Source organism: Arthroderma uncinatum (genome assembly GCF_011692745.1).
Source record: "Arthroderma uncinatum strain CBS 119779 chromosome Unknown scaffold2, whole genome shotgun sequence".
NCBI classification, from domain to species: Eukaryota; Fungi; Ascomycota; class Eurotiomycetes; order Onygenales; family Arthrodermataceae; genus Arthroderma; species Arthroderma uncinatum.
In genome coordinates, this window is record NW_022983864.1 from 3,253,372 (window position 1) to 3,271,810 (window position 18,439).

The following is an 18,439-nucleotide window of genomic DNA, read 5'->3' on the forward strand; positions in this document are numbered from 1 at the left end:
CGTCTGTGCCGGAATATACAGACGGACTCCGTGCGCTGCATAAAAGGAGACAGAGACCAAAATCAGGGATGTGCTTGCTTTTTCTTGGTCGATTTATGATTTGTCACTTTGCCAATACACGATTCTAGGTGCGTTGGGCGCCTTTTTTGATCTCGTCCTTTTTCTCCGCATAGATATCAGTGCAGTTGCTTTCTGTCTTTCCTTTCTCTCCGGGGAAGAGGTTAATTCCTGTAGGTCATGAAAGTCCGGTAAGTCCTGTTGATCCTGTTGGTCAAACGTAACTGCACATCTGTGAGAGCAACCGGTTTGTCACACAGGGCAACGTTTCCTGGTTTGCCGGCGGGGGACGATTCCCTGAAGATTAATAGAGGAGGGTAACAGGTTGAGCTATTGTACAACCATCCGGTCGACCTCAAGTGGGAAGTGTGCATACGACTAGTTCGGGCTGCCATCCGGCAAGCGAACGGGCCTGTATCGATGCTCAGCAATAACTCTCCTGTCGTTCATGAGCAGGGTCCAAAAGATATTAGAGTTAATGTTATTTTTACTCTTTTGGGTGAAACGATCATTGCGTTATGCACATTATCCCATGGCCGGTAATCATCCCCCCCCCCTACTTTTGCAGAAGAGATACCGTGAGTCAGTTGCGAAAAGTAGGAGCAGCAAGCGAAACTGCATGGAGTGTCATTGGCAAGAGATAAGGGTCACCTGTCATTATATGCCACTGCATGTATGAGGTGCTTGTTATGCGCTGCCTGAGATTATGTGCATTGCATCACAGCATACGTTGTAAACCATCAGTATATGCGGGAAGCCAGCGAGTTAGCCAGTAATGTTTACCGCAAGTTGGTAGCATGGCATAAAGTAGGGATAAGGCGTCGAGCGAGGAGGTTGAGTGTCGAAGTATAGCAAACCGAGTTTATTCGTTCCTTTGCTTCTTGGGTTTGCTTTCTTTTTTTTATCTATCTTCCTAAATTAGATGAGCTGTCAACTATTTGCACTTTGGGAGTGTTTGCTTCTAACCCGTCATTGACTTTACTTGCCAGACAACCCATTTCCGCTGTGTTACACCTTCCTCCGCCCGGCCGTAACAGGAAATCATGGATATAACCCAGTAACCATCTCACTCGCTTCTTAGCCCTCTGATTATTGCTGAGACGGGGTCGTCGATATCTCTTTTCTCTCCCGCAAGCTTTCCAGTTTTTTTGCTAGAGAGCAACTAGCAGATCTGACGACAGCCCGACGTGGCAACGATCGATTTCATAAACAACCAGACTAGGGCCTACATATCCTTGTCTGCGCGCGGGGGGTGGGGGGAGAAACTTTGAAGAAAGAAATCACCACCGTATGGAGTATATTGGTATGGGGGAGAAAGATTTCCCAGTAATTTCGGTAGATCAGAGCCTTAAGGATATGCCCGTTGCTGTCAGATTCAGTCGTGATTGAAAGGACCAGGTATATATCGAGTAAGTTGAAGTCAATATTCCCACAATCCAGGTTTCGAGTCGTGTGGTTGGCCGATCGTTCGATCGTAAGCAAGCCATGTTTCGATTTAACCAAAAACCTTAGCAGAAGGCGATGTACTAGGGATTTGTGGATAGGCTGAATCATGCCAAAAAAAAAAAAACCTATTTCTCTTATTATACTGCAGCGAGTACAACCATCGTTTCCTCTCGGATGTTGTGTGACGGGCTGATGTTTGGTAGAACCAGTTGATATGCGTTTTTCAACCTTAAAAAACATCCCACAGAGCTCGAGGTCCAAGGAATCGGCTGCTTAGCGCTGAAGTACAGAGTACGATAAGGCCAGATTATTGGAAAGTCTTTTTTATTTTTGCGAAAAAGAAGGTGTTTTCGGTTCGCGCTTGTCACGTCCTTGAACCTGGCATTTCGTCTTCCCTTTCCCGTAGGGACGGTTGCAAGATGACCTGCTGAGCGCCTCAAAGCCCGGGCGCATGGATATCGTTTTCGTTTCTTTTTTCTTTTCTTTTTCTTTTTTGCTCTGGCGATTTTATCCAGCGAGCAAAAAACCTGAAGTTGCAAGTCGATAGTGGCTTTAGAACGAAGATTCGATCCCAGTTCAAGGTTTCTTGCCTCCGCAACGTAGAGCATTTTCCCACAGCCGCTTCTCCTTCTATCGATGTCAGACTATGGGATATCCGTAAAAAAAGAACGCGCATCCCTAAACCTGAGAGAGGTCCCGGGATATGCTGCTATTTCCCCACCCTGCCCAAGCCCACCCTGCCCATGGGTGGTGCCCATGGTGGTGCACATTGTAATCGCTGCCATGTGGACACGGAAGAGGCCCATAGAGGATGAGTGATGTGGTGTTTTTGTTATTCCTTTCTAGCCTCAGCGAGGGCCGCAAAGCCTGTCACCGGAAAGAAGCAAAAAACAAACATGCACGCCTCAGGATGGGGGAGGGAGGGCATATACCCCCTATCAGGACTAGACGGACTGGGGTTTTGGCGATATGTACTCATGGACAAGCCTGAAGAGGGCGTTAACTCGTCCTGAGTACGAAGTAGAGGCAAGCCCAATGTGTGGCGGGCGCTCTAGGAAATGCTAAAACGCCTCACCCTCGGGGATCGTACTCGATGATGCTCGAGATGCAGGCTTCTGGGTCCACCAGCCTCGATTGTCAGCACTGTTTAGGACATGTCAGAGAGCGTTCGGGGGGTCTGGTACTTGCTTCCTAGCACAGCATGAATTATATCGACGGCGATAGTCCTCCAGCTCGTTAGCTTCGGCCCCTGACCACTAGTTATTGGCTGTCCTAGTGAAAAGGGCCGAGCATCCAGAGTATCCAGCCAGTATCGACCAGCATCAACCAGCCAGCAGGCGGCGTTCGAAGGTGCCGGTGCTGGTGCTTGCTTGGGAACAAGCAGCAGGCCCATGGTTTCTTTTTCGTCCGGCCAGGCAAATCAGTCTGATGGGAGTTTTTCTGTCCGACTCGAGTTTGCTTTTTTGCCATACCCTCCTCCAACCCTCCACACATCGGACCAGATCAGGATAGGCCCTTTCAAGCGTCTTGCCCCTGTCATTCCTTCTTTTCTTTTCACTCGATCTCGCGGGCTTCGAAGGGTGGGTAGGATTTCCTTGGATCCACAGAGACCGATCGCCATGGGTTCAGGACGGCGGCCGCTGGACGATGCTCCATATCAGACGCGGCGGTGCCTTTCTCGATACATATAATACCCGTCTGCGTCTGCTCTTTAGTTGATCAGTTAAGACCAGAGCATCCAAGACTTTCCCCAGTCCTACAGATACCAGACATATCTAGTTGAAGATTCAAGCTGCCCGGCGTTGGATACCATACTCTCGCTCAACCGTTCTACCGGCCTGCCCCATCTTCACGGCTTAACGTCTTCAAGCTGTTGGATATACTCTTAACACATTACACATCACGCCTGGAGTAGACCTTGCATAGGAGGATAGCAACAATCCGGATCTCCCACAACCTGGATAACTAGAACAGTCAGAAAAACATGACTGTCGCATATTCAACAGTGCTAGCAGAGCATCGCCCTGAGAAGCTTCCGTCGTTCAGAGAGGTATGGAAATCCGCTAGACGGCCTGGTGTGACGCCTTCTTTTCTAACTTTCCACAGCTTCTACCTGATCATCTCCATGATGAAATAGAGGGCGGTGTGTTCTATGCGCAGTCCAACCAGCACTGGAGAGGCGGTTCGCTGCATGATGCTATGCCACCGCCGACTCAGCAGGCCGAGAGGCTTCCCTCCAGACTCTTTGCGAGAGATAGTCGGTTTGATGATGTCTCTCTGCGTCCAGATAGGTTCTCGGGCAACAGTGCCAAATCTCTCGAAAACCAGCAATCTCATATATCGGAATCCAAATCTACCACGCCTGCTTCCCACTCCCGCCCTAAACTGACTCTCACCGAGATCAACCGGTCGCTACCTCCTCCTATCCCATCTCCATCAAGGGAGTATTTCGTCAAGGTTTCGCCAAACGCCAACAGCACCACCATCTATGCCCCCCTGAACAGCAGGGGAAGAGCTGACGGAGAACTATCAAATTATTCGATATCCTCTCCCCGGAGCCAGTTTTCCTTTGATTCTTCCAGTCTTTCACATTCGTCTTCTCCAGTCAACATGATGCCTCCCTGCGACTGCCGGGATCCGCTATCGTATTCCCCATATGAGCATGCCCATGCCTGCGACAGAGGCTATCCGCAATCGTCATTCGGCCATTACAGGCCAGCTTCAGCATTTTGTCTCTCAGAATGTGACCTCGGTGACATGAGAGAAAAAAAAAGAAGGGGGAACTTGCCGAAGCCGGTAACAGACATGCTTCGTGCATGGCTATGGGAACATCTGGATCACCCATACCCCACCGAGGAAGACAAGCAGATATTTATGAGCCGGACAGGATTGACTATCAACCAGGTAAGCTCCTCTTTTAACCCTCGTTCGGTTCTTCGATAGCTAACATGATCTTAGATCAGTAACTGGTTCATTAATGCACGAAGGCGGCAGGTAGCTTCGTTGCGCAGTCAAGTCAAGGCACGCAACAACTCAGAGTCTGATAGCAACAGCAGTCGACGCAATAGCAGTCCCCGCCAGAGCGATGACGAGTCAGATTATCTGCCGACCCCATCTGAGAAGCACTCAAGCCTTCCTTAACGATCTTTCATAATAACCCTTTTTCCTTTCCTTCAACCACCATTTTTCTTTTCTTTCGCCCTAGCGTATTCTCCTTGGGAGATTCTAATCTCGAAATTCTATGTAATTTCTTAATGAACAACAACGACGTCTATTTGTCGTACCCCTATTTTTATCTCTTTTCCATCCGTACTCAGTATAATACAGGCAGTAGTTAGCGGGCAAGTCCCTTGCACGACGGGCTCAGCCCAAATATGTTAGTTACAGGCCACAGCCTGAGCCGTCCATCTGGTGCATAGTGGCTGGTTAGAAGCCTATCTGACTTACGAAACATAAGCTCCAAAATAAACCCACTCATAAAGTAAACTGGGGTAAGTATGGAGCAATGAGGGCCGTATTGAACAAGCTGGCGCAGTCCATCGCCACACTCTCTCGTAGGTTTCCTCTTCAAGCAATGCTGTCATCTTGACAGCCCAACCCCAGCCGTTAGCGGGTCAATGCGTGCCGCGGAGTTATTTGACCCAGGGACTCAGTTACCGGTATCTGAGTGGGACGATTTACCCATAGGTAGAGTTCAAAAGCAGAGTGTTATAATGTTGCACTCTAACCTTCTACTGTCTTGTACCAATCTCCCTACGGAGTACTACATTAGCAGAATATGGTCATTGAATTATCTCACGTAGATCGTATATCACCAATCCGTTTTCCTCGTTCGCGGCTCTGCCAGCTTTCTAAGGCTTCGAGATCACGAGTACTCCTCGAGATATATATATATATAGAAAAAGCAATTCAGTGATTGAGATTAGCGGTTGGATCTACGGAGGGATCAATCATGGTTGTGTGGCGTCCCTGTAGCCCTCCTAATCTGGACGCTCCCATATCGACGCTGAAGACCCTCATTCGACAACCGTAGGACTTAGTGCTTGTATTTCTGTCGGTATGTACTTCGTAATGTGCTCAATAAACGCAAGGGTTCTCGGCCCTAGATAGAATCAGAATGGCCACCGCGATCCGAGCACATAATTAATGCTCCACCCGTATGGTATATATCTCGTGTGGGAGGGACGCGGCCCCAATGTGGCATGTGCTTGGATCGCGGGTGTATGGCGTTAGGGGCACCGGTGGCTTTGGCAGCAGAGGCCACCCCACGTAAGGCATTCCCCATACGCTCGAGTGACAGGAAACCACAAGAACTCACAGGGAGTCAACGGCCCTGGCAGCGAACAAACCGGTGCTCATGAAGAAACTTGATATTTCTTGTCTCTTTGCAACTTGCGAGGTCGCGAAGTTGCATTAGAGTTTTGATATACTAAGATTATTCCATTTTAGGTCTAGTCTCATAGATTATGTAATCATGATACTTATGTCAATTTCTGCTTACTCAGCTTGTCCAAAAGTAGCACATTATTAGGGCTTAGGGCTTTTCCTCCATCATGGGCTTTGACATCATGTCGACTTTTATATCGAAGGCAGGGCAGAGTAGATGATAGCGGGCGAAGCGTCTATCACATCGCGACGCAAAAGTCGGGGCTTGCAAATTATCTAACGAACCCTGCTGACGGTGGGCAATACCAAATACGTGTGCCTCGTCGAACTTCCGTCCCTCGCCCGCCTTCGTGTTCTGTTAGAATACAATCACCAAACTCCACCCAATACCCTCAGCTCCCATGGGGACGACATTACAGAGTCTGAGCGCCCTCCTGCAGCGGAGCACGATCAACGACCACGAGGAAATTATCAAAGCATGCAACGTGATATTAAAGAAGTCTCGGAACGATGTCGAAGCACAGCATATTAAAACCATTGCGCTGATAAAGCTAGACCGATTCGATGATGCGATTCGTGTAATTGAGGAAGGAGGTGACACATTGAAGAAAAGGTTACCACTTGAACGGTCTTATGCGTTATATAAATCTGGGAAACTAGACGAGGCAACGGCCATTGCGACGTCTATCGGTTCCGGGAGAGGTGCAAAGCATGTTGAAGCTCAGGCGGTTCGTAACCAATTATTCCCCTTTATATATGCTCCAGCATCTATAATTTCCTTTATTGCGCCGTGGCAAGCCACTATAAGAAGGACTGACGTTTAATACCTTATATCTAGTCCTATCGGGCAGAATCCTTTGACCGAACCGGCAAGATATATCAAGATCTACTCAGGGACGAGACGGCTTCGACAGAGGAACTCACCGATTTGCAAATAAATATAACCGCAACTGAAGCACAGAGGATTTGGGCAGGCCAAAGCAGTTCTATAGGAGACTTGGTGCCGAAGAGGGAGAATTTAGACGTTTTTGAAACTGCCTACAACGTGGCATGTGAACATATAGCCAGGGGCCACTATGAGAAAGCTCGGATGCTTCTCAAGAGGTCAAAAGGTTAGATATGAAGAGTCGCGTGCTGCGGAGCGTTCTAAATATATACTAACACCAAAAATATAGCACTATGTCAAGCATCCGATGAACTCTCGCCAGAAGACAAGGAGGCAGAATTGCTACCCATTATAATCCAAGAAATATATGTTTATCTGCGACAAGGGAAGCTTGAAGAGGCAGATGCCCTCATTGGACCAATCAACCCTGCCGAGTAAGTCCCGCTTTGGGGTGGTTCCTGGTTCTATATGACTGATATATATATGCAGCATCACTGAATCTTCCACCAAGATCGTTGCTGAAAACCACGCTCTTCTAACAACCCATCGAAACTTGAATCCTTACTTGAAATACAAGAGCTTCAGCAGCACCTCCCGGCCAAATGATAATGATAAATTATTCTTTTACCAGAATGATATCTTGACTAGAAACGCTTATGTGATCGACCTTCTTGTCCAGAAATTTGACGGAGTTTCAAGGTCGACATCGAAAACTCTCTCACAGCACCCCTCCACTACCCTGTCCTCAGACACCAATTCACTGGCTGTGTTTAATGCCGCCGCGCACACCCAAGGAGCAGAAGGCAAGAGTGCGATAAAGAAGATATCGTCTCTTGTCGAGACGCGCCCTCACGATCTCGGCCTTATCTTTGTCCTTGTTCAGCTTCATGTTGCAAATGGAAACATCAATGCCGCAATATCGACTCTAGAGGAATTCTCGAAAAGAGTGGAAAGCACTAGCGATGACTCTAGCCTGAGGGTTCGATTCAGCCCCGGCTTGGTCAACATCTTAGTCACGCTCTATAAAACCCAGGGTCGCAAGCATCACATAAATTCTGAACTATCAAAGGCTGCCAAATACTGGCAGAAGAAGGATCCATCAAGCCAGCCAATCCAACTTCTCCGTGCGGCTGCAATCTCCCTATTTAACTCTCATGATTCATCAGATATATCTACCGCTGCTGAAATCTTCGCCCATCTCCATTCTATTGACGATACTGATCGCATAGCAACCGCGGGCTTCGTGGCTTCACACGCGATAACCTCCCCAGCCCTCGTTGAGTCCAGCGTAAAAACACTTTCACCTGTCCAACAGTTAATCGCTGATGTAAATGTCACCGCTTTGGAAGAAGCTGGTGTTCAATTGCCTACCAGCACGACCATTGCTTCTTTGAACCAAGGTCAAAAACGACGCGCGCCGGATGCGGAGACGAAGCGAAGCAAACGAGTCCGGAAGGCAAAGAACATGGATCCAAACGAGAAAGTGGACCCTGAAAGATGGCTGCCACTGAGAGATCGCTCCAGTTATCGACCGAGAGGGAAGAAGGGCAAGCAAAAGGCTGCTGATCGAACCCAAGGTGGTGTTGTCAATGAGAAGACCGAAGACGGCAACGGCTCGTCTACGCCTGCAAAAGGCGGCAGTCAAGTTATCGGAGGTGGCAGTGGCGCGAGGAAGAAAAAGGGAAAAGGGAAGAAGTAGATACTATGTACTTCTTTACGTTTCTTCATTCTCTGCTATTGGCTGCTTGGTCACCGGTGATTTGGAAAATATCATTATAGATCGTCAACTGCATCTACGAGAAATACATGCTACTTAATGAATAGGAAGGCACATTTTTATTGCCCCCACTATGTAAGCAACAAATATCTATCAGACCTTTATATAAATGCTATGTAGCTTCATATCAGCGATAAAGGAGGAGGAGTATATCACGTGATCAGTTCCTGTACCTGAAAAAAAAAATTCCCCGATTCGGCATTTTAGACAACATCCATAAATCGCGTTGTTCATACTAGATATTCGCCAATTGATATCACAGATATTCTCAAGGCGGACAATACCAAAGAGAATTCAAGATGGCACCATCCAAATCCTCAACACCTGCGTCGTCTCTCACACAAGCATATCTATTTCTCTACAACCTAGTATCTCTCGGACTATGGGGCACCCTCACATTCCGTCTATTTTCTTCCCTCTTCCAAATATACCAGGGTAGCCCCGATGGCCAAAGTGAGGCAGTGCCAGGGATCTTTATGAATCTCTTCCCACTCTTACAGACCACTCAATCTCTCGCTCTTCTGGAAATATTCCACTCTCTGTTCGGACTTGTTCGAGCTTCCGTGGTGACTACAGCCATGCAGGTAGCTAGCCGACTGCTGCTAGTCTGGGGAGTGATGTATGCCTTTTCTCCATTTAGCCCAATCCTGCCCATCTTCGAGTCTCAGGGCACGGCAGTGAATAAATATTTTCTCCTTGGGCATGGCATGAGATCCGCGCAACTGAGCGATTGGGGGTTCCTTGGGTGTCTGTTTGCTTGGGGGGTTACCGAGTGTATTAGATATGGCTTCTTTGTCTTCCAGATTATGGGACAGGGTATACCCAAGTTTATGCTTTGGCTGAGGTACGCATTAACCCGTCCGTTTATAAATGATTGGAATACTAATATTTTGAAAAATAAAGGTATAATACGTTCTTCATTCTATATCCTGTGGGAATTTCTAGCGAGTGTTTCCTGATCTATCTCACGGTGGTTAATGCAACGGGATTAACCTCGATACTCCGTTTGGCGTTCGTCGCTATTCTACTCATTTATATCCCTGGTATGGCTCTCTTCAGGATCATGGCATCGAAAACTCTGCTAACTTGGTACTCTAGGATCCTACATTTTGTTCACACATATGATGGCACAGAGAAGAAAGGTCATGAAGGCCGAGGGCAAGAAAAAGGCCAACTGAGAAGCACCTCCTACACAACAATGATAGACTACTTTCATTGGCCTTTCAAAGTCAACCTTCCCCATAAATTTATGCGGCATAGCCATTAGAAGAGGAGGCTACTCTAAAGCGTTTATATTAATTAATCATAATATCATATATCCTTCATAAGGTCCCTGATAGCCTTTGCAGCAAATTTCTTTCTTTCCTGCTCAGATAAATCTGTGCCCATGTCTTTTATGGCCTGCACTCTCAGCATGAGCCCTTCGAGTTGTTCAACTTCGAGGTCATCATCGCCCATGTTTTCAAATTCTTCATCCGCGTCCTCGTCATTAGCGTTGCTGTTGATAGCAAGCCGAAGACTAGCCATCTCCTTTTCGAGCTCATGTGCCTCTAGTGAAAATCCAGGCAGGCCTTCCTCATTCTCCTGAAGGTTCATCGACTCCAACTCATCATCTAGATCATCAGTGGTTGAAGATGACCATTGATGGGTCTCTAGTACTTCCAGCACTCTTGCCATACCCATAAGCTCTACAGGGACGAGTTAGCTAGTCATCGTTCCAGGGGTAACAGACAAGTACATTACCTCCATATTCATTCTTAGCCGAGGATGCTTCCTTGCCTTCCTTTGGATCCCAGCATACTACTTCAATTCCAGAGCCAGTCCCCAGATCACTGAGTTCTTCATCCCACCACATAGCCCCATACTCTATAGCACAAGTATGGCTATCCTCATCTTCACTTGCAGTAGAGGGTTTTCGTTCACCATCCTCTCCAATCAACATGATCAATCCGGGAACATCGCCTATCTCTCCTCTCTCTTCCTCTGCCAATGCCTTCACCTCTCCCACTGCACGAGTAATTTCTTTAACCCTGTCTACCGCATTCTGAAAAACAGTGCTGTATTTATTCTCGCTTCCATCAACTACTTTATCCTCACGCAACGCCGGGTCAGGCGGCTTTGGCCTCTGGACACACACGATTATCGCCCCGATGGCATCTCTAACCTCACGAGCTTCGGCACTAAGGAACTCGTTCCTCCATATGTCAGGGCTGCCAGCATTATCTTCATGCCCGGCAGGTAAAGCCGGCTTCGTTGACGATTCGGCTATCGAAATAGATGGAACTTCATCGACCCATATGGGTATCTCTGTGCTATAGTATTTTGTATTTATTTGTAACGGGGCGTGTGTTGTATATCCTGCAAACGATGCCGGAGGTGGGGTAGTAGATGTAACGCAGGAGGTATCAATTGTCGCATCACTGTCTAGAATAGGAGCTAGAATCAATATTCATACTCGATCCGACGGTTTCTCGGTTCTCAACAGGGGATTGCTAACTTGGCTGTTTCGAGTGCGTTTGTGGCGTGGGAGGGATGGCGGAATGGCCTGTCAAGCGGAGGAGAAAAGGCGGGATGATAGTTTGAGATTCTGTGCTCGGAGCTAGTATCAAGAGCCGGCGGGGGTTTGCGATGTGTTTCCCTTTTTCCTTTCCCCTCGCCGGAGGTGTAGATAGAAAAGACATGGTGGGTTAGTTTCATGCGGACGAGGTTGAAAAATGTAGCTTATCGCGACTGAGGAAGTATTTACAAGCCTGGAGAGATGACGAAATAGGCCACTCTTACAAATTTGACCACCATGAATAAATATACTATAATAATCATACGGATCGGCATTTCCGTTTTCCAACTGCTTAATTTATCATTTTTGAATTTCTGGTTGAAATCAGTCCCAGAGCCGCGCCCACACTGACTGATTGTGCTGCGTGGCTGGATAGATAATAGGCGGCCGTTGCATGAAGTGTAGTTCAGTAAATAGCGTTCACAAGCAGAATAAAAAAGACCAAATATAAAAACGCCAGCCCAGTAACTTCATCTCTATCGTCGGCCTTCTTCTCGGCTTTTTTACCCTCTTCGCTGACCCCTCGCCCTGTTGACCGTTGCTCTGCCTCTGGCCAAACCAACACCCCTTCCGCGCTGGCCTCTGGATCGGAACATGGGAGCATTTCTATAGGAGAAAGATATGTCAGTAATAAGTTCAACTCATCACGTATAATAAAGGACAAATGGCGCAGCTGCGATTGCTGCTGCTGGCGGTGGAAATGGCGCATACCTCAACATATCAGGAACAATAAAGAATTTGACATGACTTCCGCGAATGTATACTTGGTCTAAATGCGACACACGACCGTCTCGTGCTGTAACGGTGATATCTTTGAGTTGTACGTTCATGTTGTCCTCGGCTATAGTAGAAGGGTAAAGTGAGCAATGCCGTTCTTCACGGAAAGAGTAATCTACGGCAATAGAAAAGGCGACACGGAGGGAATGTGAATTGAATCGCGCGCACCTTCGAGGAGTTTCCCTCTGTAGACATGTCCAGATGTGATCTCGAGGGTAATGACATGGCCCTACAGATAGAGGAACGTTAGCCAAATGAACCCCCCGCAAAGAACCAAATGTCACAGCTAAAAAAGGACAGCAATGGTCTCGCCAGCCGTCAGTCCGCTTTCTCGAGGGGAATGCCGACCTGCGCTTCATTAAGAAGTTTGATAGGAATGCCGATGGTACTGGTTAATTTGCCCATGGTGGGCACTGCCGAATAGATAGAAGCGTGAGGAGGTGATAGGTATAGTAGATAAGCAAGGCAGCGGTACCGAAAAGATCACGACCTTAAGGCTATAGTGAGAGCGCGCGCGAGGGTAATCTGTGGCTTTTGGTGGGTGGTGATTTCGATATTTAAGATCGCAGAAGGAAGAAAGTTTGGCTTGGGAGCTTCCATGCACGGACCATCTTCAGTATATCCAACTTCATATACAAAAAAAAAACAAAGATAGAACATACGTCAAGTATAGCTGCAGATACAGGTGGTGATGACTACTATATAACCCCTTGACTGTTACAATAATTGACCAGAACTACTAAACTGCAAGGGACGAGACTAAAGACAAGCTACAATGCTGCCAAACACCAACCTCGCGGCCTTCAACCTCACGGTCTCTACACTTCTACGCAACCCATCCCACCTCGTACCGCATCTCACCATCTCAACCTTCCTACAGCTCCCTGAAGATCTATCTCACCATCTCCTTGACCCTTCTACCCCAGATGGAACCCGAGTGCCGGCCATTCGCGCCCTCGTCATCGATAAAGATAATACCCTAACACCTCCTCACCAAACTACGTTTCCGCAAGCATACAAGGACAAACTCCGTGCATTACGCACCAGCGAGACGTCACCGTTTAATATGAAGATCAATCCGGACGGGATACTCATTGTATCGAACACGGCAGGGTCGGATCCGCGGTCTAAACGCTACGAGGAGGATGCCCAGAAGATAGAAGAAGAGCTACACGATCTGAGAATTAAAGTGTATCGAGCACCTGAGAGAAAGCTGGGTGCAGCACCGATGAAGAAGCCGTTTTCGTATAATGGAGTGCTGGGATATCTGAAGGATCGAGGGGTGGTTGAGAGTGCGGAAGAAGTGGCTGTTGTGGGTGACCGGGTGGGGACGGATGTGATTATGGCTTCGATGATGGGAGCATGGAGTGTATGGACGAGAGACGGGGTGACGGAGGACCTGAATGGGAATAAAGGGAAGAATTATCGGGGGTTTTTGGCGAATTGTGAGAGGTATATGGTGAAGAAGTTACAGCGGAGTGGGGTGAAGCCTACGATGCCAGAGCCGTGGCGTCACGTTTGACATTACTATTTCATTAAAATATGGGCAAGTTTGGAGTCTGGCGTCTACGATGGATAGGAGATTGACAGTAAGTTTTAGTAATGTAACAATAAAAGCTATAATTCATATTGAAAACACTCTGAGAACCTAGGAAGAAAAGGGAAAGGGTTGGAGCCTACCTGCCTGCCACATCACATCTCCTGCCACACACATAGGGATAACACTGAGAAGAGAAAGAAAGCAGGATAACGGCAGGGGTAGGTCAGATGGGTCATGAGACGGGATACATAAAGTCAAGGATTGGATCGAGAGGAGGGGTTCAAGGGTAAAAATGATAGCTTTTTTTCGGTTTCCTCCCCGTACCATTTGCAGACGGTTCCTTGCCCGTGCTCACGGTAATTAGAAAGCAAAAGTTAATGTAAGATAGACTCGTAGTGAATAATGTAGGTAAGTAAGTTAGTGTGGGTTGGGCATCATTAACTCCCAAAGATATAAAAAAAGAGAAGAAGAAGGAGGAGAAGAAGGGTAAGGATAAGAAGGATAAGAAGGATAAGAAGAAGAAGGAGAAGAAGGAGAAGAAAGAAGAAGAAAAAGAAGAAGAAAAAGGAGAAGAAGGGGAAGGATAAGAAGAAGAGGAAGTAGAAGGGAGAAAAAACTAAGGTAAGAAGGGGCTATACGATATGGATAGCTCGTGAAGAAAGGGTGCTCATAAAAGTCAGTAAAGTAAAACAAAGGTAAGAATAGAAAGAGAAGTAAAAAGGTTAAGAAGATAAGTGAAAATTGCAACTGCAAGAACAAATGCACTGCAATGTAAAGAAGAAATAATATGAGAGCAAGGGGGGTCATCTACAGGCCCGGCCGTAGTCTCAAGAAGGGAAATATAAGTCAAATGAATCGAAAAAAAAGTAGCATATAAAGCCAATAGAGTTGGAGGTAAAAAGTGAAATAGAAAAAGGTAGAAGAAAAGATAAACAACTAACTCAGCCAAAATAAGGCAGGTAAATATGAAGAAATCAGTTCAATTGCAAAAGGTATCAAAATGAGTAGTGAACTAAGAAGGATTGGTCAATTTGGACAGGTAAGACAAAATAGAAAAGACGGTTTCACCCGTCCTATGGATCTATTCTTTGCATCCTACCGTCTAGCCTGCCCAGTAAAGGGAAGACGATCAATGATTCAGTCTAAGACTCGGCAGCAAGGCTACTTGGGTCCACTGTACCGCTGTCAAACCCCATGCCTATCATGCCGTGCCCGTGTCCATGGCCACGCATACCCTGGAACGTCATTGAAAAAGACTCATCCATTTCCATGCCTGGAGAGGAGATGGATCCGCTACACCCTAGGTTTTGTTTAGCGTAGAGGTCGCTTAGTAATATACCGTCGTCAACGCCCGCTGTTGTAACAGTGGAGGAACCAAACATGTTAGCAGGCGATGAACGTTGAGTGGAAGTTAACGGTGGTGAGTGAGCGTGCGTGTTTGACTGGTTGTGATGTTGCTGGGGAATGGTCAGAGGGTCGATGTCGATGTCAATATCGACAGCAGGCGAGGGCGAGAGGAAGGGTAGGCTGTACGGCGTACCCATCGACTGGGGTTGATCCGATGCACTGCTGAACAGCGGGGTGGATGCAAACTCCGTTGCAGGTGTGGCCGCAGAAGTGGTTGCTGAGGCGGGATACATACTGAACGACGGTGGTGGCTGCGTTGCGGATGTGTCGACGTGGAGGTCAGACTCCGTCATGTTCAATGGCAGATGGAATTGGGAGTGCGCAAGAGGCACTGGAGCGTAAATATCCTGTTGCTGGTGCTCATGATGGTGTGTAGCGCTTGGTTGGAAATGGCTTGTAGGCTGGAAATGGAACGCCGGCATGGCGTGTAAGGCTGCAAAGTCGACAGGGCCAGGAACAGATCTGCTACGTTGCCGTTTATGGCCTCTATTTGGGTGCAGGCCGACGGAAAGGTGATTGTCGACTGAGAGGCGGTTTTGGGCTCGCGAGAGGTGGTTGGGCTGCGATGCAGGACGATGTATCTGAACAAATTGAGGAGAGCCGTCTATAAATGGGGTGTTTGGTGTGAACGGGTAGGACTGTGCATGGCGGTTCTGGAAGGTCTCGAGGGAGACAAGCTTTGCGAGCTGGACACTTAGAACCTTTGGATGACCGCCTAGGTGGTGGATAAGCGATTTGGTAGCCTGCTGCTCCTCTGTGAAGTCGCCGCACTGATAGAAGCCGCCAGAGTTGGAGGAATCCATGTAGAAGTTTGGAGGGCGGTTTAGTTCGATAACTAGACCACCGGATCGAGGAAGGGCGCCATCCAGAGGTGGCACGGGATCGCCCGGCTCGAGGATGATGTTTTTAATATGCGAGAAAGGGTACTCGATCTTGTAGCCGGCCGAGTCGTTGTTGATGTAATACGTCATGCAAGCCTGGTCTGGAGAGTAGAAGATGACCAGGTCCATCGTGTTTTGGCCAACACGACGCCAAGTGCCAATGCGAAGGGAGCGGCACGCAAAATGCTGGATCACTGCAGTCTGTTAGCATTTGAAATTTACACACCACCAACAGTATTTGTTATAACGGGAAAAATGATTACGTACCGACTTTGGACGAGGTGGCGGAATGCATCATGGGCTCGTTCGAGGGATATCCCCCCGCACGGCCTAGCATATTTCGCGCGTTCGAGCCAGCAGGATCCAACTGCAGTGCAAGGTACCTGCGCATTGACTCGGGGACCGCATCGCAATCTTCTCCCGTTTCGATGCCCCGTTTCGCAATCATTTTGATTTTAGCGCGCCTATGAATAACATTAGTACATTGGCAAACGTCCATCTTGAAATCTATATAAATTTTAAGTTTAGCGTACCTGTTCTGGAACCAGATCTGCACTGAACGCTCGGTCATGTTGATGTTTTCGGCGATCTGCTCCCGGACGGCGGCTGTTGGAGTGGGATTCTTTTTGAATTCCATCTCGAGGGTGACTAGCTGGTCCTGAGTCGCGCGTTGGCGTTTGTGGTTCTTTTGTTGCTGTGTAAGTGTGCTTTTTCGCGGGGGACGGCGCGAGGCGGGGCGAGTAGACGGACTATCGCTGGCAGTGGCGTTCATACCGGTCATAGCGGCGGCAGTGGTGGTGGTAGTCGATGAGGAGGAGGATGAAACCTGGGAGGTGGCTGTTGGGGGAGGTGTAGCCATCGACATGGTATCCGTGGGCGTGGAGATGCCTCCGGAGGGCGCGAAGGGCGCATCAGACATCATTGAGGCGCTGTTGGGGGTGGAGGTGGTCGACATGGCTGTCGTAGTTGCGGTTGTGGTACTAACGTGCGATGTTTCCATGCCGTCAAATCATGCGTCAAGCAAGAGAGGGAGAAAAAAAAGGTGGAGCGAAGATAAGAGGTATTCAGATAAGACAAAGGACGTGTGAACGATCGTCGCGAGCCAGTCGACTAGGTGATGATGATGATAGAGATGATGGTGATGATGATGCGATGATCGTCAAGTCGTATAAACTCGAAACGTCAAGCTCGAGGGGAGTTTCGAAAGGGCAGTAAGGACGGTAGTAGAAGTGAAGGCCAGCAGCAGGCAAGTAGCTAGCTGGTATGTAAATGAGCGGAAGTAGCGCCAAGTTACCAGTGGCGCGTAGTAGATAGTCCTCTTTCCTGTGTGAAGTATCCAGACATCGATGAGGAGAGAGGGACGAAGATGGGGGCAAGTTGGTGAAGCCGAAGATTGGGCAGTGAATGAATGTAGAGCGAAGCGCGATGGAAGATGTCTCAGACACGTCAAGTCGAGACAGATATGGTGGAAGAAGCGAAGAAGGACGATAAGAAAAGCAGTAATGAATGTAGTCAAGCTGGTTGATGGAAGAAAAAAGGAGCGGATGCTGGACCAAGGCAGCGATCAAGGCGAAAGGCTAGCTGTGCCGTGAGTCTGCGACTGAACGAACGGTGAAGTTGGGCGGGAAGAAGAAAAGAAAGGATGAGCCGTAAAAGAGCGGACGGCGTTAGAACGCGAACAAAAAGGACGAAGAAGAAGAGGAGGAGGAAGAAGGGCGATGGAGGATGAGAAGGAGAGAGAGAAGAGAAGAGGAAGAAAGATGAAGATGAAGTCGAAGAAGTGAAGTCGAAAAGAGCCAAAAGAAGAAGCGAAGGAGGGTTACAGGCACGGTTTCAGCTGGGGTACTCGGCAGTACCTCCTCGACCGCCAAAACAAGGTAAAAATAGAAGTATCTTGAGGTACCAGCTCAGGTACCCGTCACGTGGAGCTGAGTCAGCGGTCGAGTCTCCGGAAGAGGAAACACGGAGAAAACACGAAGAAATATGTAAATATAGATATAGATATAAGATACTTGTCTCGAGACGACGATGACGATGACGACGATGATACTGACGACGAGGAGTCGAGGAGTCGAGGAGGCGCTGACGAGACGATGAGACGAGGACGAGACGAGAAGACGATAGATACTGTCGTAGGTCTACTCCGATGGCATGTATCCCGGCTCCTGCTTCTGGTAACCATGATCCTAGATCGATCCGGCCGTCGCCTTGTTGACGCTGCAATGCGATGCTCAGGAAATGCAAGGCATGGGAGGGGTCTGTTTCAGACACTGCTCCTGACCCGTCGCCCCTGTCCTCCTCCGGCGTGGCCAGGATGTCCCTAGTAGTGACACCGCATAAGCACTACACCATCCATCACACAACACACGCTGCACCAGCGCCAGCATCGCACTAAAACACGCCAGCATCGCACCAGGATGCCCTATATATGACGCCTGGTATCATCCTGCTATAGCTCGCACGGCTATAGCATGCTGACTTTCGGACTATATCAACGTCTATACATCAACGACTCGATGGAAATGGAACCTGATCCTCCTCCCCCCCCCCCCCCCCCCCCCCGATCTTGATCTTCATCGGCTCCCGATCGTGCCAGTCCAGTTTACGGATACTTGGTGCTAGCGCAAGCTCCGCCGCTTAAGTCCTGCGCAAGTACATAAGACATTAATTTAATTATAGCTATTAGTCCGGATCACCCGCTGCCTTGTCTTTGGGCGTGCATCGC

General features: G+C 48.3%; 5 protein-coding genes across 5 annotated transcripts; 3 read left to right on the plus strand and 2 right to left on the minus strand.

The window, feature by feature from the left end:
- Nucleotides 1-3,487: 3,487 nt before the first annotated feature.
- Nucleotides 3,488-4,644, plus strand: GIQ15_02965 (AhpA; the record flags this gene model as incomplete). The annotated part of the gene is made up of 3 exons (XM_033550382.1): nt 3,488-3,553; nt 3,610-4,407; nt 4,462-4,644. The coding sequence occupies 3 exons, from the start codon at nt 3,488-3,490 to the stop codon at nt 4,642-4,644; spliced, it is 1,047 nt and encodes a 348-aa protein (XP_033407543.1).
- Nucleotides 4,645-6,290: 1,646 nt separating this feature from the next.
- GIQ15_02966 (uncharacterized protein) lies at nt 6,291-8,474 on the plus strand (the record flags this gene model as incomplete). Its single annotated transcript, XM_033550383.1, has 4 exons — nt 6,291-6,617; nt 6,728-7,001; nt 7,065-7,209; nt 7,265-8,474. 4 exons carry the CDS (start codon nt 6,291-6,293, stop codon nt 8,472-8,474), a joined length of 1,956 nt encoding a protein of 651 aa, XP_033407544.1.
- Nucleotides 8,475-9,863: 1,389 nt separating this feature from the next.
- On the minus strand, nt 9,864-11,249 carry GIQ15_02967 (uncharacterized protein; the record flags this gene model as incomplete). The annotated part of the gene is made up of 3 exons (XM_033550384.1): nt 9,864-10,240; nt 10,296-10,976; nt 11,036-11,249. 3 exons carry the CDS (start codon nt 11,247-11,249, stop codon nt 9,864-9,866), a joined length of 1,272 nt encoding a protein of 423 aa, XP_033407545.1.
- A 1,412-nt stretch (nt 11,250-12,661) lies between these two features.
- Nucleotides 12,662-14,013, plus strand: GIQ15_02968 (uncharacterized protein; the record flags this gene model as incomplete). Its single annotated transcript, XM_033550385.1, has 2 exons — nt 12,662-13,331; nt 13,877-14,013. 2 exons carry the CDS (start codon nt 12,662-12,664, stop codon nt 14,011-14,013), a joined length of 807 nt encoding a protein of 268 aa, XP_033407546.1.
- Nucleotides 14,014-14,568: 555 nt separating this feature from the next.
- Nucleotides 14,569-16,669, minus strand: GIQ15_02969 (homeobox domain-containing protein; the record flags this gene model as incomplete). The annotated part of the gene is made up of 3 exons (XM_033550386.1): nt 14,569-15,908; nt 15,982-16,178; nt 16,248-16,669. 3 exons carry the CDS (start codon nt 16,667-16,669, stop codon nt 14,569-14,571), a joined length of 1,959 nt encoding a protein of 652 aa, XP_033407547.1.
- Nucleotides 16,670-18,439: the final 1,770 nt, after the last annotated feature.